Raw genomic sequence first — 26,741 nt, 5'->3', positions numbered from 1 at the left:
TCACTAAGTTTCTTGGCATGTTGTGTTCTGCACGTAATAGCTGGTATGCAGCTTGTCTCTCTGGACGTTAACAGTTTCGGGCCTGCCAAAGCTTCCAATGGCACGAGATTGTCTTCCTGAAACCACTCAGCAGACAATTACTTATAATTTTTTTTTCCTTTCCAGATAGGGCAGGATCTGGTAACAATGTTTAAGCGGTTTCCATGTTCCTTCCTCACAGCTGCTTATGGGACGGAGCATAGCAGGGCACACTGCACGATGTTGATCCTGCCATGAGCACTTACCTGCTGGGTTATCAGTTTCCTTTCATATTTTTTCCAAAATGGATAAAAACAAATGCATCTTGGCAAGTTGCTGTGTACATATGCACAAACATGTTAAAGGACTTCTTTGTGAGCAGTGAGTGGTACCATATTTCTTGCTGTCGATGACGGGGACAGCACTGCTAACTCCTTGCTTTCTAGCTAGAGGTCAGGAGCTTAAATGAAGTTGTGTGTAGCAGAAACAAGGTTATTTGTACTGTATGTGATTTATGAATTGGAGAGATGTCAGGTCCTGGCCAGAAACAATTTGTTCTAGCTGATCTCAAAACCATAGCTGATTGTTCTGATATAAAGGAAGCTTAAACTATGAATGCATTAAGATGGACTGTTGTGGTGTTTAACATTTTCTTACGGTAGCTTTTATAGTCAGCAGTCTTTGCTGAAAGTAATGCAGGAAACTTGGGGACAGTGACTTCTAGGTACAAATATCTGATCACAGAAATGTTTTTCATCCAAAACAGAAGTTGGAGTTGAGTACAGCAGAAATTTTGGACCATGTACTACTTTGGAAAATAACAAATATAAAATCTGTGGTCATAACTCAGTGATATTGTAACATTTAAAAAAAATATCTTTGGCATTGGCATCTGATGTCAGTGTTAAACCAAAAATTCTTACAAATGAAATCTGCATTTACTGAAATATGTAGTTCAGCTAATTGAAGAAGAGCTATGCTACTGCATGGTTGCTAATACATTAATTTTATTTTGATACTTTAAAGGAAATTAAGCATGCCAGAATATCTTTTAAGTACTAATATAGTAAGAAAGAATAAATTTGCAACTTATTTTTCAATGGTTACACTTCAGATTCCTCACTTAAGCATCTCCTAAATTAATTGGTATTTGACATATTAGTTGTTACCTGTAAGCTTTTAAGTACTCAGCTTGTTATTTGCCATTTTATATCTATTATTTTTTTATGTACAGGATGTGAATGAAGATCCTGGAGAAGATGTTGCACTTCTCTCTGTTAGTTTTGAGGATGCTGAAGCTACTCAGGTTTTTCCTAAGCTGTATCTCTCCCCACGTATTGAACAGTGAGTAACAGTTTTTTTTTCTGGGGTGTTCATTCTATTTTATCTCTGAACTTTTCAATTTCTTCCTGATACACGTGAGAAATGTTGGCTAGCTGATAACATGTTATTGCTTTAAATTGCTTAAGGTATTAATGGTTTCTCTGTGTGTGCTTGGTGGAGAAATGACAGATCTTCTTTTGGCTAGTTCTGTTTCTGTGGCTGGATCACATATGGATGAAGAAAAGTCATCACTGGCTACATGTGATATCCTTGTAGCATCATAATCCATGAAAACTCTGCTGCGTTTTCCTGTAGCAGTGTATTTTGAGTGCCTCCTACAGCATACTGACAGCTTTGGGGAGGGAGAAAATCTTTATTTTCCTTTTGGGAAAGTAAGTTCTCTGTATAAGCATGGTACATTTGACTAAAGTATTGTAGAAGCTAAAGGGCTTTATTAACTGTGTTTTAGAAATTTGCAGCTTTAGTGAGTTTCTTTTTTCAGGAGAATATCTGATTATTTCATTTTAAGATTGTTGAACCTTACTGATCTGTTTACCAGTTGGCAAACAGATTTGCTGAGAAATTAATTTCCATTCCTAAAAGAGAAGAGTGAGGATTAGAAATCAGTCTACTTTCCTTAAATTTCTTCCATTTCTGGAATTAAGACTATCTTAATGCTCTTCCTTCCCTTCAGTCTTATAATGTCTGCTTCAAATAAATAACTACATTAGACTGTTAAGGTATACGACAGCCAAGTTGGTCTAACATTGTTTCAGCGATGCTTTGTTTTTCTAGTTAATACCGCAGTGACTTTCCTCTGAACTGGTGATGACACTTCTGAGTAGAGAACAAAAGATGGGAAATACTGACTACCACAGTTTTATAATAACTCAATGATAAAGTTTGTGTGCGTGAAGGAACATGATATCTTGACATTTTGCTCAACAGGGCATTGGTCTGCATAAACTGATGAGTGCAGTTTAAAAAACAAAAACCAAGATTTGGTTTAGATAAAGGTGTAGGACTTCCCAGATATTTCATTTAAGAAAATGTAGATTACACATGCATGTGGAAACACACACACAATATATTTAGCAGCTGTTATATTTTCATATTTTTTTATCAGTTCACTGCTTTTTGTCAACATTGGTTGGGGGAATAATTGTAGTCAAATGTGTAATTATCCTGCCTTGTTCCAAAGGATCCTTCTGTTCAGCTGCTGTTAAAAGCCAATGGGCTGTCACTAGTTTGCATTGTATTTTCAGCTCTAGTCACGTGTTGATTCTTAAGTGTATTTCAGGCCACCCAGATATGTCTGTCTGAATGACCCATGTGCTAATGAATACATTGCTTGTTTTCCGACTTTCAGTAGTATCTCTAGAAAGATGTTAACCTTTTGATACCAAGCAGCATATAGCAATACAAAGGAACACTTTTTCTTCCTAGAAGTATTGTGTTTTCTGTTAGTGCTCTGAAGAATATCAGATTTTAGATGTGTGATGTAGAGCAATATAGCAGAAAGCTATTTGGGTGGTGGTAGTACAAATCTGACATGTCTGATGTATTTATGGCTTTGTCATTTATAGGTTATGTAGTCATGTTAAAATCATGCCAGTAAACCCTGGAGTTCCATGCCACACATTGTCACCTTATCTGTGTATCAGAGTTGAGGTACTTCACTGGTGTAGCTTGATCTGTCCTCATGTGTTTGTAAGGCATTCATCACAGTGTCTAGATACTGGTAACCCACAATCCCAGAGCTGCTTGTGAGCTGTTGCATCTTCCTTTATTCTACTGGCTACTTTTTATGTGCTGTGAAAAACTGCATGGGTGTGTTTTCAGTGTTTGTTCAATCGCGCTTTAATTACAAAGATATAATTATCTCTTGGTCTTTCCCAAAACCAATTTCTACTCTGTTTACCGGGATCTGACAGTCCTAGATATTTAACTTTCCAATGTTTGGGAACTGAAGCAACAACGTGTGCTTCTTTCTACTTTTTGCCAAAAGTACAAAAAGCCTCAAGAAGCCCTGAGGATTAGTTTAATGACTTGAGGCCATGGCATGTTACATTTGAATTGTGTTCTGCTTATAAAAGTCCTTTCCTGCTGCTAACAGTAATTGCATCTACAAAAGCCATGTAAGCAAATTACCAGTGTATTTTTTTTTATGCAGCAGATTTTGAGGTGGAGTAAGTAGTAGTTGACAGTTCCCAACATAACATTCCCAAGTACTCAACAAAACAGAAAAAATACCAAATTCCCACAGTTATTTTGCTAATACTGAACTCTCTTCACCTTAGGAAGTCCAAGCAAACAGGAACAGCATTTTCCTGATGTATGAAAAAACATTTTCAGATAGAAATGTTTCAGCTTCGTAGAGAAATAAGAGCAAAAGGCCTGTTTGTGTAACGTGAGTTATCTCCTGTTTTCCCAAGAGTTTTCATTGCTTTTGTGCTCTACCATGTAAACATGCATTTCCACATTGCATATTCTAAAAATGGTGCATACCCACAGATCTTGTCAGCGAATTTGAGCCCTAGCAATATGACTGTAGTGTTTTTGCTTTGAAGAGTTACTGTAAAGCACATTTGCTCTGTCTTTAGATGGATGGGAAACTTAATACTAGTAAGACTTTGCTCTTTGTCATAGACTCTGGAAGAGAGATTTGCAAAATGAGGGAAATGTCCACTTTTTCTGGTTTCGTACTAAAACGTTAGTACATCAGTTGGCTTGAAAAAGCTCACATATTAAAGCAAGGAGTAAAAATGGAAAAGTGGAAAAGTGGCTCATTCAAGTTAATATTGGTGATCCATTGACTTGTGTGTTGTGGTGTCTGGCTGCAAGAGTGTCAAGTCCAGTTCTTGCAGTAAAAAAGAACCCCGCACTTAGGGATGGGAAGCATTTGTGTTAGTTTATAAAAATCTCAACAATAATTATTCATAGCTGTATCTGGTTTAAGTCTTTCATTAAAACTTGCTAATTTAAAAACATTCCTTTAAATACTAATTGTTCGAAACACATTAGCAATTTCTAGTTAACGTTTCCTTAATTGGAAATCAATCACTTAAAAAAGCTTTCATTTTATAATTTTAAGAGTTCTTATTCTTTACTGTACTGCATCAATAAGCAGATAGATGCCAATAACAGTCACTTTTAATGAATTCAAAAATTACATTAAGTTAAAATGAAATTAGGTGTATTTATGATGTGTTTTGTTTAAAAAGTACCATCATAACTGTAGTATCATAAAAAGTATCTGCACACTTCCAGAGGAAGTGTTAAGCTGGGAAACCCACAGACTGACCACCTAACTTGAGAGGATGGTGAGTGTGTGTCCCCAGGACATGCCACTGTCCGCAGGATGCTCTGCATCTCCCACTGGCTGCTGTGCTTTGGAGAGAGGATCAGAGAGCTGAGCAGTGCCAATACCTGAGGCCCCTCAGTTGCTCAGCCACCTGACCTCCTCCTGCTGCTGGGCAGACACAGACATATTCTGAGGCTGCATCTACCCTCCTCTGCATGGCAAGGAGTTGCTGGGATATTTACCTCTTATGGCTCTGTTACATTTCCTTGTGTTATTTGTAATGTCTCTAAACCTGTCAGTAGAAAGCATCTTGCTCGCTCAAAATTACCTTTCCGGTGAAAGCATACTAGATATTCGTATGGAAAGGAAATTTGTAATACAGATATCCATCCTACCTTTACTGAAAGTCCCAAGATTCTAAATCAAAGGTCAGTGTGAGATTGAACAGCTAATTTCTATATTAAGGCTTAAAATGTCTTTTAGCATACTACACATAAATGTAGATCAGAAGGGTTTGGGTTTTTTGGTTTTAAAAAAAAATATATATGAATGTATGTTGTTTTTTTTTTCCTTCATGAGTCATCCATGCTAAATAAAATAGAAATGGGTTTGTCTTGGTTCACATTTTAAGAAAAAAAAGACATAATGTTAGAAACACTGTTGTTCAGTGAATGCTGTGGTCCCTGGATTCACAGAAATAATCCCGCAATAAAAACACTGTTGTCCTGGAGGGCTTTTCTCTGATAAATATGCGGACGTGAATATGCTAAGAAAACCAGCTGTCAGTAGAACTTGTTTTGCTTAAATGGATCAGGCGCCATGCTTTGGGGACTGAAATGGTCATTTTTTACTGGTCTGGGAGCTGTGCTAGAGGGTTCTTCATGACTGAGGTTGCTATGTGTAGTTTGGTGCCTGTGTTTAACCTTCTCATATGGACAGGGGAGATTAAGGAGAACCTGGTCTGAACTCTTAGACTTTGAATGTTTCTGTATGCTTTTCACTAATAGGGGAAAAACAAAACAAAACAAAACAAACCCAGAAAAAAACAGAAGAGAAAATTAAGTGCATGTATTTGCTTTAAGGTGTTTCCTATCTTTTACCTGTCCTTTTTGCTGGCATTTAGGGGTGCTGTGAAGGGCTTCAGCTTTAAAGTTGACATGCCATATTGCTAAGTGCACATCACCAGTTGGAGCCTGCAGTTTCAGAATGATAATGAATACACAGTCTCTAAATGAGTAATCATGTTTAGGCCTTTTTATATGTCTGTCTTTATAGAAGTAAAAAGGTCTTCTATTTGGCATAATAAATGTGCTTATTCATCTGAGTTGATGATTTCAGTAGAATTGTTAGTAGACAGCTGAGACAGTCCATGGACTACTTCAAATCCCAGAGCATCTTTGCAGACATGGGAAGCAGGAACAACTGTTGCTTTGGAGGGCTTTCTCTTTATTAAGCCTAGTGCGGTCGTCCCTCTACGCAGCGCCTGGCCAGTGAGTCAGTGATTTCTCCTGCCTGCTATAAGTGCCATGTCCCCATCATCGGAATCTTCTGAAACTGTAACTAGTACCGTGGCCTGATTTCCAGTCTAGCCCTGCTTTGCAACTCTTCCTGTGTCCTAAAAATCATCTCTTTTGCTGCAGCCGTCTTCTGATGGCCTGTTGACAGCTTCAGAAGAGATCAGGGTACCAAGACTTGGATTGACAGTCAAAAGAGATTGACTTATACTTCTATCCCAGGTGTTCAACTGTACTGGCTGTTCCTTTTTTTTTTTTTTTTTCCTGAAGCTGATACAGAACAATTAGTGAAAATAGTTGTAGAAGAGCTAAGATTATGTGTCCATCATCTAAATGGTGCTTTAATGCTGGATATGTTAATGCTGTCCTTAAATGGTTCAGTTAGTGAGATTTTTAAGATGGTTTTCTTTCAATTAAGAGACTAAGCAATTAGACCTAATCACTGAGGTATTAAATGCTTGAGGCAGTTTGGTGGGACTGATTTTGTTGCTAGGCAATGCGGTACCAGTTTCTCTGTATAGGAGAGAAGCGATAGTTTTTGGTCTGACATAGGCTTTGTAGCAATCCAGAGCTCAGTGTTGCCTTGAGTCTCAGAGCAAAACTTAAAGTTGAATTTTGGGAAGGGTTTGTCAGGCTTCTCTCAGTGTCAGCCTCTGTGCGTAAGGTTCTGTAACCTGATGGTGTATTTTTACACGATCTATCAAGTACTTTATCTCTTAAAATTTTTTTTTGTATAGCAGAAAAGTATGTATAGGAAATTCAATTAATAAGAAATTACAAAAGAAAACAGAACCATGATTCAAGACAGCCTACTCCAACTCCCTTCGTCTATATACTTCTGACAAGAATGTTATGGTCTACAGAAAATTCAGTAGTTTGAAGCATTTATTTCCTTTAGATCTGCATATTTCCATTAAAGTGTTGTATTTTTTCTCTCTTATACATATAGTTTATATCAGGCTACCTGACTTAAACCTAAAACTCTGTTTCATGTTAATGTTGTCATGTGCTGTGAGTATACCATGTTTCACTGTAATAATCCCTGTTTCAACACAGACGTTTCTAAGTACCGTTGTAAAGCTGTACTCTTCTAAAATATCCTCAGCACTTTTACTAGGGTATCAATGCTTCTAGGTATGTTTACCCTCCTACAAAGAGTGATAATGAAGGAAAAAGGGAACAAAGTAATTTTTCTTTGGGACATCAGACAGCATTATTCATAAAGGTGTTTTTGGTTCTTTACTGTTGCCCATATGTTTAGACTTGTATCTTTGCACAGTGAGATTGTCAGAAGCACTTTTAATTAGTCAAAGCTAATTCTGGCAATGACATTGAAAATTACTGTCATCTCACTTACTAGCTAGGCCAGTACTTAGTACTTTTGAAATCTTCCCCTGCATTTGCAATAGGGATTTTTTTAAAAGTTATTTTCTTAGATTGTGTTTACTTTGCTACTGAAATTCATTTTAGTTTTACAAAAACTCTTCTTTTTTTTGCTACACCAAACGTTGTTTTGCTTTTCTATTTTTTTATATTGTTCTTAGGTTTCGGGAGTTGGAGGGTATTTTTATTGCCACTGTGACATCCCTGGTGCAGTACCAAAGTCCCTTTCTCAGATATTTCCCCAGACATTAGAGCGGACACAGCAGATTTCATCTTCCTTTCCTGAAATAGTTTTGTAGAATAAAGGAAGCTTGCTGAACAGAATCATTCTGTTAATACTGACCTGTGTCTGTCACAGGTGGCAGGATTTTTTTCAACTACATTAGTAGGAATCTTTTGGGTTTTTTTTGTAAGACCTTTGTTCTAAAAATCTGCATGGGCCAGCTGTAGGACCAGCTTGAATTCCTTGAAGTGTTTTCCATAGAATTAGTTAGGCTGACCAGAAAAAATTGAAACAAATGTCATCTTTTTTTATTCTATGGCTTTTGATATGGCAGTAATAGAGCAAGCAGGGAGGTCAAGTAACTGGGGTTAAGTGTTAGCCTAAAGAATTCCTAACTAGATGTTACTTCAAAATGCAGTGAAAAAAATCAGGTCTTACCTGAATTGTAAAATTTACACACAGGGAAACCTGGAGTTTGTCTAGGGCTAACTTAATTGTGATTTGATGGATATTGTAGTGTCGTTAAATACTGCTTTAAAAAACAACAGCAATGAAATACGAAGTTGCTGGAAAATCACAATTTAAGCGGTAGTTTCTCTGTTGTTGAACAAGCTTAATTCCACAGGCTGTCTCTTTGGAATGAAAGAGCTCTTGCTGAAGAAAAGTGCTTCAAAGTTACTGACCGCATCAAATTTAAAAATTATCTGACAAGTCTGAGACTTCTGCCAATTTATCCTTAAATGTAATCACATGAGCAGGTCATGGAGGGTTTTTCTTTAAGCTTGAAGCTGAGCTTTTGCTGTTCAACTGTTTTTCTTCTAACTGGGTATTAATTACCAAAACTGACAAACAGTTACAATGAGTTAATTAGAATTTGTCTTGGCAGCAAATGCAGTGAGTATAGAAAGGCACAGTTACTCAACAGTTATAAAAACTCAAATTTCCTAGAGTACACTTTGAACCTGCTTTTGTTGCCGCGTGGGTATTTTTCCCAGTTCTTGATGTAAATCCAAACCCACCATTACAGTACATAATATCATCTTCTAACAGAATACACTTAACTGAAGCTGATTTTTGCAGGTTTGGGATATGTGGCTTGCTTTCTGAATCTGGTGACTAAGTCATTTACTTTTAGAGAATGTCACTCCAATTGCGATCTGCACATTATAGTGTTCTGTCTTCTGACTTTTCCTATTTTAATATTTAAAGCAGTTAACAAAAAGTCAGCTACTGTTTAATGATTGCTTCCAGATCGTCACGTTCAGTAGCTACAAATCTCTGACCACTTGGAAGTTAATTTTCAGATAAAACCTCTAAAAAAAAAAAAAAGGGAACTGCAGAATTAAGTTGTATGTGAAAGATCTCAGTTCTGATTGCCTCTGTTCTCACCTCCCTCCTCTTTCCCAATTGGGGAGAGCTGGCAGTACCCACTAGGAACCACGTTCCTGTTGCTGGCATTTCGGCAGGGAACTCGGTGGCTCAGGGAGCGTGGTTTGAGGAGGATGGCAGAGGAACAGCCCTGCGGGGAATTCGATGGGCAGGATGGAGGCTGTAAGTGGAGGGATCTTGGCCTCGTTATCTGTGTGATCAAAAGAAAGGATTGAAGTGTGTACTTTGAGACTACCAGAAGGGCTCGTTGCCCTGCTGGGCTGCCTTTTCCCCATAAGCTTCCTGACCTCACAGCAGTTTAGAGTACCACCTCTCAGTGTTCTTTCCTTTCTGCCTCCCTCTTCCCTGCCAATAATCAGTGGCATTTTAAACTTAATAACTTCTTAAAACGAACTTTAATAACTTCTTAATTATCCGTTGCAGGAAGATGCCATTTCCCCAAAATAAATTGTGACTGATTTTTGCAACATGACTACTGAGTTTCTGGGGGTTTCCTTTTCCATAATTATTGTCAAGAATGTGATTCATTGTATTGCTGATTTCATTTAAAGCATGTGAGGCAGTCACAGTCTATCCTGCTTACTTAACTACTCTGCTCATGTGAATGTTAGCTGAAAACCAGTTTCCTTTCAGCACTTGCACACTGGACCTGCCATGAAAATATGTATAAAAGACATATTCCCAAATGTGAGACTTTTTGTTGCATGATCTTTTCCTAAATAACAGATTCCCCCTTCATAAATACTGAGCACTTCTTTCCTCAAGTCTTTCCTCTGGATACTCCCCCTATCAAATCACAATGATTTGTTGAATTGTAAACCCAACAAAGGCATCTTGTAGCGATACTAAACTTCAGCTTTCTTTAAGTAGAAGTGCAGATTGTAGGCAACTGAAGAAAGTCATCTTTTAAGTGGATGGAGTTTTTATATTTTGTAGGTTTGCTTTTTGAAAAACTTACAAACTGATTTTTCTAGAAAGCAGAAACAGCTAAAAACATAATTGAGCAGAGCAGGGCTTCATGTGAGTCCCATACGTTTTGCATCTTTCACTTCTTTACAGCCAGCACTCCTTGAGGACCAGCAGGACCTGATTAATCTGCAACCTGGAAGAAACACACAGAGATAGTTGGAGTTGGCTTATGGGGCACCTTACATCCAAGGAGTTGCATGAAAAAATGTTTAAAGGAGCTTTTCCCCCACCCAATCCAGGAGAACTAGTATTGTACCTGTAAGTCCCTTTACATACCTAAAATGAGTTTTGCTGCTCCCTGCTCTCTTTCGCTGCAAATTGGTGAATTCTGCTGTCTTCGAGTTGTCACAGGCTGTATGCAGCTAAACCGTGGGACTCGCCTCTGAGGTTTGCACGCTGGTCAAATTCAAAGCTGGTGTCAGGTGAAGACCTGGATATTCAATATCCCGCTTCCTACTCTGATTTTTGTTAGAAGAAAGTCTGCGCACTTGGACAGGGAGGAACTTGTGTGCTCCAGCAGGTCTTTGATGTGGATGATTAAGAGCCAGAATTCTGGTGTACACTGTGAGGTTCACCTGCCTTGCCTTGTTTCATTTTCTTGGGTTTGTGGGATTCTTTTTGGTGCAGTCATTGATATATCTAGCAAAGAAAATTTGGAAATGTTTAAGACTTTTATCAAACATGACATATGGTAAAAGTGTTTTGAAATCCTTTCATTTCAGTGGGTTTATAAGCTATTCTTGTCTTTCATGATTTCTACATATAGTGTAACCAATGTGTTAATGGAAAAAAAATGGACTTTTTAATGTATAGTTTGGAAAACATGCACATGTGTTGACAAAGAATATTATAGAATTTAAGTCACAGATTTCATGTGTGGTATTTAATATGTGTATGCAGTATGTGTCAAACATCCCATGAGGGAAGACAAACTAAATTTGGCAGGAACTGAAACTTCAAAATATCAAAATGTAGATTCTTTTTCATTGGATTTTAAAACTAAATCCTTGGAGCTTGTTTCTGGTCACAGGCCACTGAAAATACACGAGGAGGAAACTTTGAGGAAGCTATTTAACAGTTTCAGTGGACAAAACTCTGCTAGTACCAAAGTTGCAGGCACCACAGTGCAGTGGAAAAACCTGTACAAATAGAGCGAAACAATTCTGCTTGCAGATATTTGCTGCTGAAGCCAATAAAAGGGCTGTGCTCTTCTGTGTGGTTTAGTGATGTCAAGCACTGCTTGCTGGAGGCAGCTGTGCTACTGCAATGCTTTCCTGACCTTAAATAGCCTATATGCTGGGTAATGCAAGCATTCAAATATAAATACAGGGCACATAAGGACAGAAGGAGGCCAGAAAAGCCATCTAGGCCCCTTCCCTCCCACCGAATTAGTCAGTGTCTTCCTCGGTATTCTTCTCTTCTGGTATTTGTCCAAGATATTTACAAAACCATTTAGACTAATTGTTCCCTTGTGTTGCCTCAGTACTGTTTATTCCATATGTTAAGTACTGCGTGCAAAGCAGTTCTGCTCTCAGTGTGGCTGCTTGCTTGCTTTCCTTTCCTTTTCCTTTCTTTGACAGCGACCCAAACAGCTGTGCAACCTCTGTCTGTCCTGGGAGCCTGCCTGTACCTCAGCAGCACCCCCTGCTCTTCCCTAGCCCCCCTCTCTAGGGCAAGTTGGACTTTCTGGGACATTTTGGGAAGGCAATTCTTTCAGCTCATGTTTTTGGTCAATTTCGCAGATACTTGTTTTGGTTTTTTCCCTCCATTTAATCAGTAATGGGAAGAGGGTTAGATGGCATGTATGTGTAATTATATAGTGATCCTCTTAATTTGTTCCATTGCTCAAAGACTGTCTGTTTCTTTTGTAGCTGTAATGAGGACTGTGTGACTCGCTTCCTACCACCTCAAATCCTGTTGTTTTCAGTTGGTACTCTTGGGTTTGTTCACTTACCTACCACTTCAGTTTCTCTTACTGAAAAAACCTTTTAAGGTTTTTTTAAGTTCCGTCTCTATTTTCTGTTTTCTGTTTTGGCCATTTGCTTTTAGCTCCACACGTCTGAAAATGTGTTTAAATTTCAAGAAGTGACCCTCTATTTTTTTGCACATCAGGTAGTAGCTTTTCCTGCAGTTGACATAGAAACTACGAGGAGAGTTGAATGTTTAACGTACATCATGACAAAGGAAGTCTTGCCAAAAGTTTAGACAGTGTTTGATCAGTGAAAATCTAATGACCCCTTTAATTGTCTGATAAACAGAATCAGTGCACGTCCAGAACAGTCATTTAACATTGTCTAAGATTTCAGTACCTTTATTCTCTTTATTTTAAAACATTCTAACATTAACCTTTTTTTGTAACACTTGAAAATTATTATTTTACATTTCTTTTAACATTGTTTCTCGTTGCAATTAATTGCTTCCATTTATAAAATGAGTGAAAGCTTCAGGATTTTTATGCAACAGTGAAAGCAAAAAAAATCCATTATATTTTATTTGTCGAAACCTGAATTACATAGAAGTGGACAACCTTTTTTCCCCTCCATCACAGTATTCTATTTAGTGTACAAGTCTCAGCAGTAACAGGGATTGTGTTTCTCAGCCCTATGAATTTCTTTACTGATTTTGTTTTTCTAGTAGTATGACTTGGAGGTCATGTCAATTTATAAAATATATCAAGTTCTTTAACCTATGGTAGCTACAGTGGTTTTGTAGGAAATTCATTTGCAGCAAATCACGGGCAGATTTCGCGTTGGAGTCGTAGAGCTCTTTGCTGGAAAGGAACTCTGAATCATCCAGCCCAGCTTCCTGCTTGGCATGGGACCACTGCCAGCACTAGCCCAGGTTTTGTGTAGCGGGGCCTTTGTCTGGTTGTGTCTTGAGTGCTTCCCATGGTGGAGATCCTTCAGCCTCCCTGAGGAGCACGTCTGCTGCTCAGCTGCCCTCCTTAGGGGAGGAGTTTCATCCATAAGTCCTGTCTGAGCATCCCAAGGCCTCAGTTGGCCCAGTCTTTGGGATCATAAGGGTCCCTCTGGATTGAAGTGGTGCAGTTTGTTGTAGTAGTGTTACAGAGTGCCATTAATGGTGTATTTCATTAATTAATTAATTAATGGTATTTCATTGTGGTATGGAAGCAAGGTACTCTTCACCCTTGAGCTACCGTTCTTCCATTTCAACTCTGAATCAGTAACAGAAGCTATGTTAACACCATTTGCATCCCCCATAAATTAGGCTTTTTTTGGTTAGTCTTATCATGCTTCTGCAGCAACACAGAAGGGTGAGGTCTTAAGGATATATTGCTAGCTAGGGTTTACTTTGGCTGCAGGTCGGAATGAGCTGGTATGAAGTTGAATTAAGTTCCAATCTCACTGCTGACACAGTAAAGGGGTGGCATGAGGAGTGAAGATATGAGTTTGCTGCATCCTGACAGGTATCACCAATATGTGGTCCTTTGGGGCTAACTGCTACTTGACATAATTTAGGGCAGTGTAATTCAGTATGGGGCCAAAAATCAAAGAATTCGGGTCAATATTATGTGTGGTGTTATGCCTTGCCACAGTAAGGCATATAATAAAGTGAAATGTCTTTTACGTTATCCTTTTAACTCTGTATACTGAAGGCTTCTAGTCTCTTTTCACAAATACTGATTTGTATTTTCCTTTCTTAAATTTCATATACTATAGCAAGATTTAAAAAATACCCTGAAAGAGAACCACTAGTCACTAGCAGTGAATGATCTTGGCAGTGCAACTGGCACTGCTGAGTACTTTCTGTGTACAACTGAGCACACTTAAATGCTAGAAAAAATGATAGATTTACCCTGGTTTTGTTTGTTATATTAATGCTATGAAGTCTAGTGTTCTATTTTTGTTGGTCTCCTAACTGTTCAGAATATTTTGTTTAATAGTTTAATGGTGGAGTCTATATGCAACCACCCATGTTACATCAGACTCTGCAACTGGAATGTTGTTTACTTTTCACCAAGGCAACTTCCCGGGGTTTTTTTTAATTAATATCTAACAAGGTCCTACAGCTGACTCCCTTTAGAGTCAAGAATGTAGAGGTGTTCAGGATTTATGGGCACACTGTGCTGAGGCCTTGCAGCAGCAGCAGCGTGTTTTGTGCAATTGGCCTGTTAAGAGGTGGTTTGGGGAGGGTTGGTTTTTTTTTTCATATGTGTGTATTTTATTTTATTCTTCCTCAGTTATCTTGGACAGGTTATGTTTGTACTGCATGTGCACAGTCCTTTAATATCTGGTGCTATGATGTTATTTTCTTAAGCAACCAAATGAAACCAAGAAGATTTGTGGGAAAGTTTTCTACAGCAGTAACCTCTCAGTGTTCTTTTGGGGACAAAAGGACAACTCACATTTCTGACTTGGTCAAATTAGCAACTGCGGCTCATGTTTAAAATAAAAATATTTTTCATATTTTTGACAACAGATCATCCCTCAAATGTCCCAATTACAACTGTGTCAGCAGGGATTTTTTGTTAAATCTTTACACGTTTTGTCCAGGCTTGATTTTAAATCATGCAAGGAAGGAATACAGTAAGCACAATTTTCATAGTGCTGTTCCACTGATAAAATGGTTTACTGTCTCGTAATCTGAATATCTGCAAGATTTTTGCAAACCTTAATGTGTTGATCTACTTGGTATCCTTCTGGGATAAGTTAGTACCACATATTGTGAGGATGTGTGAATATATCCATGTGTGTCACAAAGATTTCATGATTAGGAAATGAGAACTACATAGAGACTCCCTTTGAGAATCTCAGTCTGTACCAGATAAATGTTGCTAGACTTAGAAATGTGGCCTCTTTCTTTTATAGTCAAATGTTGCACCTAAAATATCTTCCCATTTAGTGATCCTCCTTAATGACTGTCCTGCCTTAGCTGTATCCGCTGTCTTGAGACCATACTCATTTAGGTGCACTGACACGTGATACAGGTTCCTCTAGCATCTCTGCTCTTTTTGTCTGAGCAGTGTGCTCTAAAGAAAATGAAATAAAAAATTCAGTACATGCAGAACTACATTTCTTTCCACCATTAAAAAGTTATTTTTAATAGTTCAGTATGTTGTTGAGCCTTGATCCCTGCCAGAGTATCTCAGTAACATAAATAGATATTGCAGTTGGCAAGCTGATTACAATTGTATGTTAAGGCAAACAGAAAAGGTCTTTTCATTTAATTCAGTCCTGAAAACCTGTAAAAATACTGGGTTCTATTTTAAGAACAAATAGTAGGTAAGTAGTGTTCCATCCAAAACCAGTCAATTACTGATTGTGTTCCCTTGATTTATTATTTTTTAAGTTCCTTTGTTTTGTAGGAGGACATCTTGGCAGAGCTTCACATATGTGGTTAACTGCTTGCGGAGCCACAAGCGAATAATACCGTACAGTTAAGCATTTCTTCCTGCATCACCAATTCCTATTCTCTTGGGCAACAGGAGTTCAAATCTGGGCAAAGATGACAGGCACAAACCTGTCTGTTTGGATTAATAACATAGAAACTGTTGCTAGCCTCCATAGTCGTATTTTAAAGTTGGTCTTATGGTAAGTCTCTCAACACGGATTTTGATTTTATTATACCAGCAAAGAGATAAGTGAATAACTCCTGAATCCTAAAGGACAAAAGGAGAATGTCTTTCCCGTTTTCAAGCTTGGCAGATAGGAATTCTGCTAAAGGAGGTTGGAAAAGGTATCTGGAAACCTGATGGGCAGTGATGATTCTGAGACAGCTTCCAGTATATTGGCTGTGGGGGATTTCTTTTTAAACACTGTCACTATTGTTTGTGTGGTGTTTTCAGTCTCCCAAACTGCCTTTTCTTGGAAATAAGAAGTAATTAGTTTGAGGAAATGTAAGTTTTCTGATCAGTGTGTTCATGCACACCTGGAATGGAGCTGTGAAGTAGAATTGGTTTGCTTATCAAGTTGGATGTTATAATAAACAAAAAAGATTTTTGATAGGTTTATTTAATCATAAAATCAGTGCTGCACAGGGAAAGTCATGTTTGTTGTTGTGTGTTGATAGGGTGAATTAGTTATTTTTACTCCTGACCAGGTTTGCATAAGTGTTCTTCAGGTTGACACTAATTAGGCAGTGAATAAATACATGGTTCTTTGAAGGACAGATAGCTTTTTCAAGTACTGACCACTGCTTTAGATAGGTCTCTTTCCAAAACAGATCTCAAAAGAGAAGGGAATTTGGGGCAGGTGTTACACAAACCAAAGGTGTTTAAGTTTGACATGTAAAAACCTGAGTGTCATCTTTTTTTCTCTACAACTAATACACTGAATTTAAAGTTTATTTTAACTAGAAAATAAATCTGTGCATTTCAGATACTGTTTTTCATGTATTGTCAAGTTGAAAGATGAAAACTAGATGTTTCCCCCAACCAATTTTGTCTTTCATGCTCTGGAAATATTTAGGATACCAACCATATTAGAAACTTAGGGATACACTAAATCAATGGGTAACAGTTGCATGTCATTGATTTTGCAGACATGGAGACTAGGAAGTGATGAATTAGTTACAAGGAATAATCTAGATATTAGTGTGCAGTACTTTAAAAGTTTGTGGTGTATATGACTATGAGCTCCAGTCTCTTCAGTAATACTGTTGGAATTGCTAATTTCTAATGAAAAGCTACTCTGTCAGGTCAGTCAGAACAGAGATACAAATCATTTATATTTCCTTTATGTTGGAGAAGTGTGTCTTTGATTGTGTAGCTCAGGTGCTGCAAACAGGCCACACAATTTCTCAGGAGACCTACCTCTCACAGAAGATCCATTCTTCTTGACCGCTTCTGCTTTTGTTCCCTAAACCTTTCAGCATGGGATTTCAGGGCAAGTGCAAATCTAAGTGCCTCAGTTGGTGAACCACCTTGCCTCTGACTTGCACTACTCTAGAATAGTATCAAACCTCAGATGTTATAATGGGTTGCTGTGGCAAGGTTTTGGTAGCGTTGGGGTCAGGGCTACAGGGGTGGCTTCTGTGAGAAGCAACTAAAAGCTTCTCCTATGTCAGATAGAGCTAATGCCAGCTGACTCCAAAACAGACCCACTGCTGTCCAAGGCCAAGCCCATCAGCGATGGCGGTAGCGCCTCTGTGATAACATATTTCAGAAAGGGGAAAAAACTGCTGTGAAAACAGCAGTGGAGAGAAGAGTGAAATGTGAGAGAAACAACTCTACAGACACCAAGGTCAGTGAAGAACGGGGGGGAAGAGGTGCTGCAGGTGCTAGAGCAGAGGTTGCCATGCAGCCTGTGATGAGGACTGTGATGAGGCAGTCTGCCCTCCTGCAGCCCATGGAGGTTAACAGTGGAGCAGAGATCCACCTGCAGTCTGTGGAGGACCCCACACTGGAGCAGGTAGATGTTCCCAAAGAAGGCGTGACTCTTGGGACAGCCTGTGCTGGAGCAGGCTCCTGGCAAGACCTGTGGACGCATGGAGAGAGAGGACCCACACTGGAGCAGGTTTGCTAGCAGGACTTGTGACCCCATGGGGGGCCCACTCCGGAGCAGTTCGTCAAGAACTGTAGCCTGTGGGACGAACTCACAACAGAGAATTTTGTGGAGGCCTGTCTCCCATGGGAGGGACGCCATGCTGGAGCAGGGGAAGAGTGTGAGGAGTCGTCCTCCTGAGGAGGTAGGAGTGGTGGAAACTATGTTTTATGAGCTGACCGCAACTCCCATTCCCCATTGCCCTGCACCACTTAGAGGGAGAAGGCAGAGAAAGTGAGTAAAGTTAAGCCCAGGAGGAAAGGAAAGGGTGAGGAGAAGGTGTTTTTAAGATTTGGGTTTATTCCTCATTGTCTTATTCTGATTGGTAGGAAAATGAACTAACTTCTTCCCAAGTTGAGTCTGGTTTGCCCGTGACTATGATTTGCCTGTGAGTGATCCCTCCTTGTCCTTATCTCGACGCATGAGCCAGCATTGGCTAATAACAGAATTTGTTCATGTAAGAGGCCTTAGCAGCAATGTTTGTGATCATTGTAAGACCTTTAATCACAGCTCCAGCATTGCCTGGAAGTGGATCTTCACTAGTGCATAAGTGGAGCCCTAAATCAGTGCCATGTGATTTGCCTCCCCTCCTGTCTCGTGTTCTTGCAGCCAGCCATACATGTATGCATAGATATCGCTGTGCATGGGAATTTGCTGGTGGTGTCATCAGGCCAATTGTGTCCTTTTTTGACTTCACCTACTCTGAGAAGTTTGACATACTCTGTTTCCCAAAGTAAATACTGTTTGAGGTTTGGTTGTGTTGTTCGTACCGTTTCATCCCCACAGAGGAATGAATAGAGCTGTTTTGTAACCTTGATTCTCAGTTTACTTCCTTCACTCTCCTCTTAAACCTCATCACAGTAACTGTTTGTGTCTCAAATTCTCTTTCAAACAAGCACTTGCCATCCAGATCGTGGTGGTATGTGAAGTGTAATGTTAAGCAACTGTTGATATTGTCAGAGGGATTGTGTCTTAAGCTGGGGTGGGGAAGCTAGCACAGTACATTTTGCAGAGGTGTGCATTTTTAAAAACATTGTGATCCCTAGCATATCACTTGTACTTGCAGAAGAGGGCAGGGTCCTACACCTTCAGACAGGGAGCTTTTTTCAGATGTTCCACCCAGCCTGCGTTCATGTCAGACAAGTCAGGTCGTTGTTGCAGAGCTATTGAGGTATTCAAAGGGAAGGATCTTTTCTTTATTTCAGCGTTTAATTCTTTTTATCAAATCTAAAGCTCTTTGGAGGTATACCACCTTTCATTTTGCTGATCACAAAATTAGTTACTTTAAACCTTTCTCTGGGGAAAAAGAAAAAAACATTCTAAAATTTTGCCTTTTTCACCTCCTATTAGTTCAGGTTACACTTAGAAGTACTTTCATTGCATTCTTAGGCAAACTCCATCTGTTAAACAATTAGTATCTCTCTTAATCGTATGATACTGTGACAGTCCTTTTAATTTTTTTAGGTTAATAGACATGTGTTTGTGATTAAAATTTATCACTGAAAACTACCTTGCAGTAGCATCTAAATACATTCCCCAACTAGAAAATCACATGCATGTGAAAAATGGTAGCAAAGTTTATAGAAACAAAGCTAGCACATACAGTATTTTGCCCTGATAGTTCTCCAACCCTAAGCCGTTGGTTGCTCAGGACTTTGATTCATATGTACTCAGAAATTCTGAATTAATTTATCTTCCATGTACTTGTCCAGCCTACCCTTTAGCCATATTGCAACAGGGAGCTTCACAGCTCCACTTCATCTTGCATGAAGATCCTACCTCCTTTTGGTTTTGAACCCAGCTCCTGTTACCTTGGTGTAATGCTGACTGCTACACTTGAATTGGAATAGGCAGCAACTAGTCAATGCTTATTCACATTTTCCACATCACTCATCATGTTACAGTTCTCAGTCATACTTCTGCCCTCATTTTCTGCTTTCTAGAGCAAGTTCTTCTGCAGATAACTTTCTACTTCTTTACTCATAATCCTGTACTTCTTTTTGTTTCAGCTTTTTATTTAGTGCTGAGCTGACATTTTAACATGAACTGTCAGTCATAAACCCAAGATCAGCTGAATGTTCAGCTTGGTGTCCATCATTTTGTATCTTCAGTTAGGATTGTTCTTTCCCTGTACATCGCTTCGTGTTTGCCTGTGTTAAATCTGCAATTTCTTGCTATCATCCAGTTCTTCTTTAAAGCACATTTATTACACTTAATGACTGGAACTTGACTACCCTCAATAACGTACAAACACTGGACCATCACCTGGCAGCTCACCTGCTTGCCAGATCATTTATGAACATTTTGAACAACGCAAGTCACTGCTGAACCCCCTGGTGAGTTAACTCCGCTGCTAGAGCTAATTATTTACTCATACTTTTCAGTACTTCACTGCAGTAGGTGTGAGACAGGACAACCCTTAACCAGGAAGGAATCAGTATAGTAGTGACTATATGAATTATATGTAGTGACTATGCATATGTGCTGGGAGAGAGGTTCTGAAATGAGGATGCCTAAAACTTGGGAAACCTCTAGCAGGAACAAAACTGAGCTTTAATCATGTTATTTGTCATTTTCATCTCCCTCTCCTTTAACTTGGTTTTCTCTGAGTGGAAAACTTTATCTTTGCTGTGCTTGAAAACACTGGTGGCAATTCTCTGGATACAGGTGGGCTACCAGTCTTTGTGCATCCTTATGAGAAACTAAGGGAAAGTTAAAATAAAAGTAAGGAATAGAACTACATTCAGGAGTATCCTGAGCACTCACCAAAATGGAAACGGTTTAAAGCCCAGAGAGTTGTAACAGTTCAAATACGTGTGAACAGCAGCGTTTCTGCTTTATGCTGGAGGGGTTTTGTCCTGCAAGCGCCAACTATCGTTGCGTAACAGGCAATTGTTTTACAGTAAATAAGTAGCAAATCAAACGGTGAGTAGCTTTTACTAGAAAATATTGCTAGACAGAACTGTTTGAGAGCAGGTTCCTGTTTTGTTTTGGTTTTTTTTCCTTTTCTCTTTAGTGTATAAGAACGGAAAAATCTGCTCAGAGTTTTCTGAAAAGTCAGGTGGTGAAAGAAACAAGAACAGCAAGGTCGTGTACCAGTAGCTCTTTGTTTGTACTATGTTTTTAGATAGCATTGGGGTTGGATAGTACATGAGGAGAACTGGCTGGCACATGCATTTTGTATTATTTTTTTTAAATTCAAATTGGAGGAGATGGGCAGAGTACAAAAATCTTTTCTAACTTAAGAAATGGTGGTAAAACTTTCATATTTTTCTGCTGTGCCCAATAGGCGAGGTTTCATCACCTTCTGGTATTTTGACCATTCTTTTCCCTGTGTTGATTCATTCACCTTCTTTTCCCACCCACTGAGCAACGTTAGGAAGCTTACTGTGACACTACCAGAAATTCCCAGAGCTTTTTCTCTCTTACAAGCTCCCAGCTCATAAAAGAAAAAGAAAAAAAAAATAGTAAAACCAGCTGATAGACTCTTTTATATTTTATAGTGTGGGTACTGCCTAAGAAGAGATCCGTAAATACATAACATGTCCAGAACTGAACTGTAAAGACTCCTGCTCGGGAGCCCTGGGGGGAAAAAAAAGGTCATATCTCTAAACTTAGACTAAAAGGAGTTTGTCAGATATTTTCAGTGGTATTAAGCAACTCCTGCTTTCCAGTAAAGCTGGAAGCTGGGAGAGCTAAGAACCTTTGAAATCTGTTGCAGTTGGAAATTGCCTCATCTTTTCCATTATAAATATTTTTCTTTTGTTTCTTTTATTTAGAAATTTTTCAGTTGTGGACTGAGGTTTTCCATATGAGATAACTGCTTTACATGAGTGCTGTTTTGAAGCTTCCTTAGGACTAGCATAGTTGTCTTACTGATTCAGATTTCGCTTCCTCAGAGGCATCGGTATTTTTTACTGTGACAGTGTAGAGTTATACCCTCCTCTGGCAACTCAGGTTTACAGAACTTTATATGAACTTAGCCTTTTGAGTATGCAGCTGCGTGCCGGGATGGTAAAGAAAGTAGTTTACTAGTATTACATTAGCAGTCCTGGGATTGCTGTTGAGGCAGCATTTGTAGAAGTTCTCGCAGCAGTGATTTTTGACAAATTGTTTACCTAATGGGATGAAGTTTCCTATGCTTGTCCTTAGATCAGGAAGCATCGTAGAAAAACTATACATCTCTCTGAATTACTTGTACAATATGAATTTAATCAGTTCATTTTCACTTTTTTATTTAAGCTTTCAGGTAAATCAATGGGGCTGGTTTTGAGGGTTGGGTTGGTTGGTTTTTTTTTCCTTTGAATTGCTGTCATTTTCTGCATAGGCGGAGGGTGAGGTCTTGGCTCTGTTCCCACTGGTAAGCTCTGCCAAGGACTTCAATGGTATCGTAATTCCTCTTTGGATACTTTGATTGGTGGTAAACCATGGTTATTTCTTAATCTGTCTTCTTAAGAATTTTTTCCTGTAAAATTAGTATGATCATAGTGTCTGTGCATACAACTATCTGTCTCTTCTGTCCTGCAAACTGCTTTTGAGCCTGCTGGCCAATATAAAAAAAAATTGACAGGATAGAAGTCTTGCAAATATGAAGTTCCTACAGTTTCATGAACATAACCACTTAGAAGAGGCAGATTCTGTCACTGCCACCTGAAGGAAAGGCTGAAGCCCCTGTGTAACTGTATTCTGTGTACAGAGAGTCAATATGGGAGAAATAAATTATGAATATTCTAATCCTAGGAAGTACTTCATTCAGAATTCCTGCCTTATTAAACATCAGGAAAAAACCCCTCTCTTCAGTCAAGATTTGTCTCCTGACTGTATCCTCTGATGTCTTACAAGGAACGAACACCATTTGAAGCTTTTCCTTTGGCAAAGGCATTTAGGACATCTTTCCTGTGTGGTTTCTCTGATGTTTAATAAGGAGTGAACTCATGCTGTGCTGCGGCTTTAGCACAACTCAGTTAAAAAGTCAATCTGATGCAGTGCAGAAGTCCATTGGAAACCAAACTTTGTTACTGTGCTACGCACGAACTTCCTTGTTATTTATACTGTGAATAGTCCCGATATAAGCAAATACAGATAGGTAAATATTGACTGCCAGGTATTCAGGAGTAAATGAAGTACAGAGTTTCCATTCTTGGAATATTATAGCTGATGCTTACACACATAAAACTCATGCAGTATAAAGAAGTAATTCATGAACTTCTAGTAGGTCATGTCTATAGTATTGGTATGTCATTAACATAGGTAACATTATGTTGTTATAGCACATATGCAGAAGAGGGTCAAATTACTACTGATGTGAGAGCTAAAACTTTGAAATCTTTATTCTTTTGGGATTTTTGAAATAGTAACAAAGAAAAAAGTGTCATTTGACTTACTATTACGGATTTCATACATTTTGTGTGTGTGTTAGGAACCATGTGTATGAAGTTCATACAGATGCAGGTGGTCCTGTGGGTAAAGGCAATATCTCATTTTATCGCCAAATTCAAATAGATATCAAGATAAAGATTTACGTGTTCAAGGTTATAATAACTGAAACATGTATATTGTGCGTTGTATCCAGTATATACAAATGCCAAGTTTGAACTGGTGTATTTAAAGATAAAGGACAAAATAAGAGCAATTTACTGTCCTTTCTGAATTCAGAATTGGGTGATCTTTTTCAAAAGATCCTATGGTTCTAAGCACATTTTTATTTTAAACCAAAGCACATAAGAATTTACTCAAGTAAAAAAAGGATCAAAGATATCATTCATGCATTTGCTTTACAAAAAGCTGCTTTTATAAACCTTATGGCTGATTCTTAATCTGAAGTGAAATTGGGCATGTTATAGCATCCTGACACTGCATTGTCACCCTGAGCTCTTACTGAAAGATGGAAAATCTGAAAGAGGGCGATTAATAGGGTTTCTCTGGTGTCAGTGTAACCCCTGCAGTTTTTAAGGAAAATTAAAATTGATCAGTAGCCAAAGAAACACCAACTACAGTAGTAGTTATTAAAGGCAAGGCCTCCAGGCATTTGGAAGAAGGAAGCCCAGTGAACAGAGGGCTACATATTGGAAAGTTTAGATTTAAATGCAGAACAATAATTTTTTTTTTGTTCTTGTAGAGTCAGTTTGTTATTTTCTACTTTACTCCCAACTTTGCAGCAGACCTAAAATCTTCATAACCTAAAACATTCATTATAATTCACTTAAAAACATCCAATGATGGCCTGTATGTTGAAGACAGGAAACAGAAGAAAAACCAAAGAGCATATGATTTATGAGAACCTCAGTCTTCACAACAAAATAATAACCTAAGCATGTAGAAGCCCCAGATCAGCTATTCCTTCCCTGGAGTTAGCAGGTAAACTAGAATTCTAAAATACTATTTATAGATTTAAATAGTACTGAAGGTTTCATTTTTTACATTCTTTAGTCAATTCAAAAACTAACTTTTGTGAGTGACAAATCTTCACAATAAAAAAAAGTAAAGTTGTCTATGTCCAAAATCATGTGCTCCCGCAGTTACAGACAGTGTAGACAGTGTGCAATGTCTTCTTTAAATTTTGTCAATTGAGAAAGTGGGTAACCTGCCTTTGCATCTAGTATCCAAGGGATTCTGTTGACACTGTAATGTTATTAGGTGATGAAAGGAAGAATTTTGGATAAACTGAAATGACTCAGTAGTAAACTTCACCTTGAAAGATGCTGAGGACCTCCTTGAGAAACTGTGGTCGTACTTAGCTTCTGAAGTAGTCATGAGTTGTCTTTTGCTTTTATTATCATATAATAGCATTAATTGCCTGGCATAAATTGTATCATGGATTCTATATTAATGGATTTGAAGCAGTCTGCACCATACAAAAATTGTGTTATGTGTTGTTAAAACACTTTACATCCTTAGGGCGAAAGGTATTTAAACAAGATATGTAGTACCACTTCAGTGCTTTTATTTTTAAATAATCTTCTGATGTTTCATGTCTTTTCCTGTCACTCTTAGACATGCCTCTTTTCTGGCTTACAGAAGAATGTCAAATGTGCTCTGGATTACCCCAAGGAAACAGCAACTATCAATTACGAGTTACATCATAAAGAAGTGTAGCCTTAGCCTTGCGAGTTAAACTGAAAGTGCGGGGCACTACCATTTGTAAGGCATTTTTCATTTTGCAAGCGCTTTGCAGATACAAGGTGTTCATGGTTTTTTCTAGCATGACCTCTCAAGTATAAGTCATCTGTGTATTTCTCTAGTCTGCAAAGACTGGGAAAGAATGGCAGTGGCTGTCTCCTCTTAATTTACCCCAGAAACTATTGACAGAATTGGTTTAAAACACAGAATCTGTGGCTTCCAGTGCAGTGTAGTGACTTGGCATTGAAGTCGAGGATCATAAACTTCAATCATGCACATGTGAAGAAGAGATCTTGAAAAACAAACAAGCAATTTTAGTTTATACAATTTGAGTACATTATGGTCACTTGTTTTCTGGTTATGGTGATTTATCAAATGGCATTAACACAGCTTTGAAAAAGTTCTTCATGCAAGCTGGAGCTTGCTAGTCATTTTCTCATTCAGTGACAGAGATGGAAGTGGTGAGGAAAATCAAACTCTTTGGTAGCATAGCCTCTTTCTTAAAGAGCTTTAAGATATCAAACTTTAAAGAACGTCGAAGAAATAGAAGTACAAGATATCCAAACATATGCAGGATAACACAGAAGATTCCAACATTGTTCTAGTATTTGTTGCTCATAGAAAGAGCCAAATGCTATTAGAATATAAACATTCTCTGCCAAAAGTTAGAATATTTTCACCTTGAGCATGAATTGTTTTTCTGTAACTTGTTGATAGGTTAAATTAGACATTCTGTTGTGTAGCCATACAAGATAATTATAACAGCTTCATAATCGTAGGCGTGCATAGGACAGTGTTAGCAGCCACTCCACTTACGATTTAATAAATAAAAAATTTTGTCTCATATATTGTATAATGGGTGAAAAGTTGCTAAATTGTTGAAGTGAATGAATGTTAAATGAAGGAAGAGTTCTGTTAGAGTTCATTTAAAAGTCAAGTCAGTTAAAAGCTGATATTGTTAGAAAATCATTGCATACAATACAAAAATTTTAAAACACCCTAACAAACCATATTCCTTTATGGAAGAGCTTTATAAAAGAACATTTAGAAATACTGGCAAGACATCATAATCTTCATCAGACTGAGTGATTATCAGAAGATTCTAGATTATCTATAATCTAGAGTCTCAATATAACTAATAATATTAACAGTTACGTGTCAGAAAGCTGGAGCAAACCAACTATGACTATAATGGGATTTGTTACACAATTTATCATGGTAAATAAGTCTCTATTGACCAGTGGTAGATCTTTGACTTGAAAATAAGTTACAATTGGCAGATCAGTTTCTCTTCTCTTGTGAATTTTAATTTTAGTTCGTACAATGTGCCTCATTCAATTATTTATTTTACCTTTTTTATCTTTTTGGAGGGTATTCGTAGCAGTATTGGTTTTACACTGACATAGCTGATGCATTTAGTACCAGATACAAAAATGAGTTGGTGCTTTTGATTTTTGAAGGAACAGAGGGAAGAACTAGTTGGGAGAGAAAACAGAAATTGCTTTCTAATATTTTAAAAGTGAGGGAGCAGGAAAGCAAGATTCATGCTATTTTGTGTTTTAATCCATTCCTTCATTATTATTGAAACCTTCTCTGATTAGGGCTTGAGGCAGTATAACTTTTTTTAAACATATTTGTAGGACTCAAGAGCCTTAATATAATTTCCAAAAAGAAAAAGACTTAATTTAGGAAGCTATTCCAAATGTAGAATCCTAATATCTTCAGTCTTATTAAAAGACCAGAATATAAATGATTTAAAAGCTGACAAGCTTTCTGAAAATGTCATTCAACTAAAAAGACTGCTTTATCAAAGCATCCCATATTTATTTGTAAATGCATCTACTTGCAGATACCATTTACACCACTCCATTATCTAAGCACTCAACTTGCAAATGCACTCAAGCCCTTAAACATTAAGTTAATATTATTCAAACCCTTTAAAGGTGATAAGGTATGCTAATGTAAAGTTGGATTTTCTGTCTTTCAGTGGCCATATA

The 26,741-nt window shown here is 38.1% G+C and overlaps 1 protein-coding gene across 1 annotated transcript in view; it reads left to right on the top strand.

Moving 5' to 3' along the window:
• BRE (brain and reproductive organ-expressed (TNFRSF1A modulator)) overlaps positions 1 to 26,741 on the top strand; it is a gene marked incomplete at its 5' end in the record, with an annotated part of 114,855 nt that overhangs the window by 38,106 nt on the left and 50,008 nt on the right. Inside the window, one exon of the mRNA XM_010184783.1 lies at positions 1,253 to 1,362. Within this exon, the coding sequence (XP_010183085.1) occupies positions 1,253 to 1,362 (110 nt within the window). The remainder of the gene's footprint in view (positions 1 to 1,252; positions 1,363 to 26,741) is intronic.

Source organism: Mesitornis unicolor, unplaced genomic scaffold (assembly GCF_000695765.1).
Source record: "Mesitornis unicolor isolate BGI_N332 unplaced genomic scaffold, ASM69576v1 scaffold26365, whole genome shotgun sequence".
NCBI classification, from domain to species: Eukaryota; Metazoa; Chordata; class Aves; order Mesitornithiformes; family Mesitornithidae; genus Mesitornis; species Mesitornis unicolor.
This window is presented reverse-complemented; position numbering and strand designations above follow the sequence as displayed.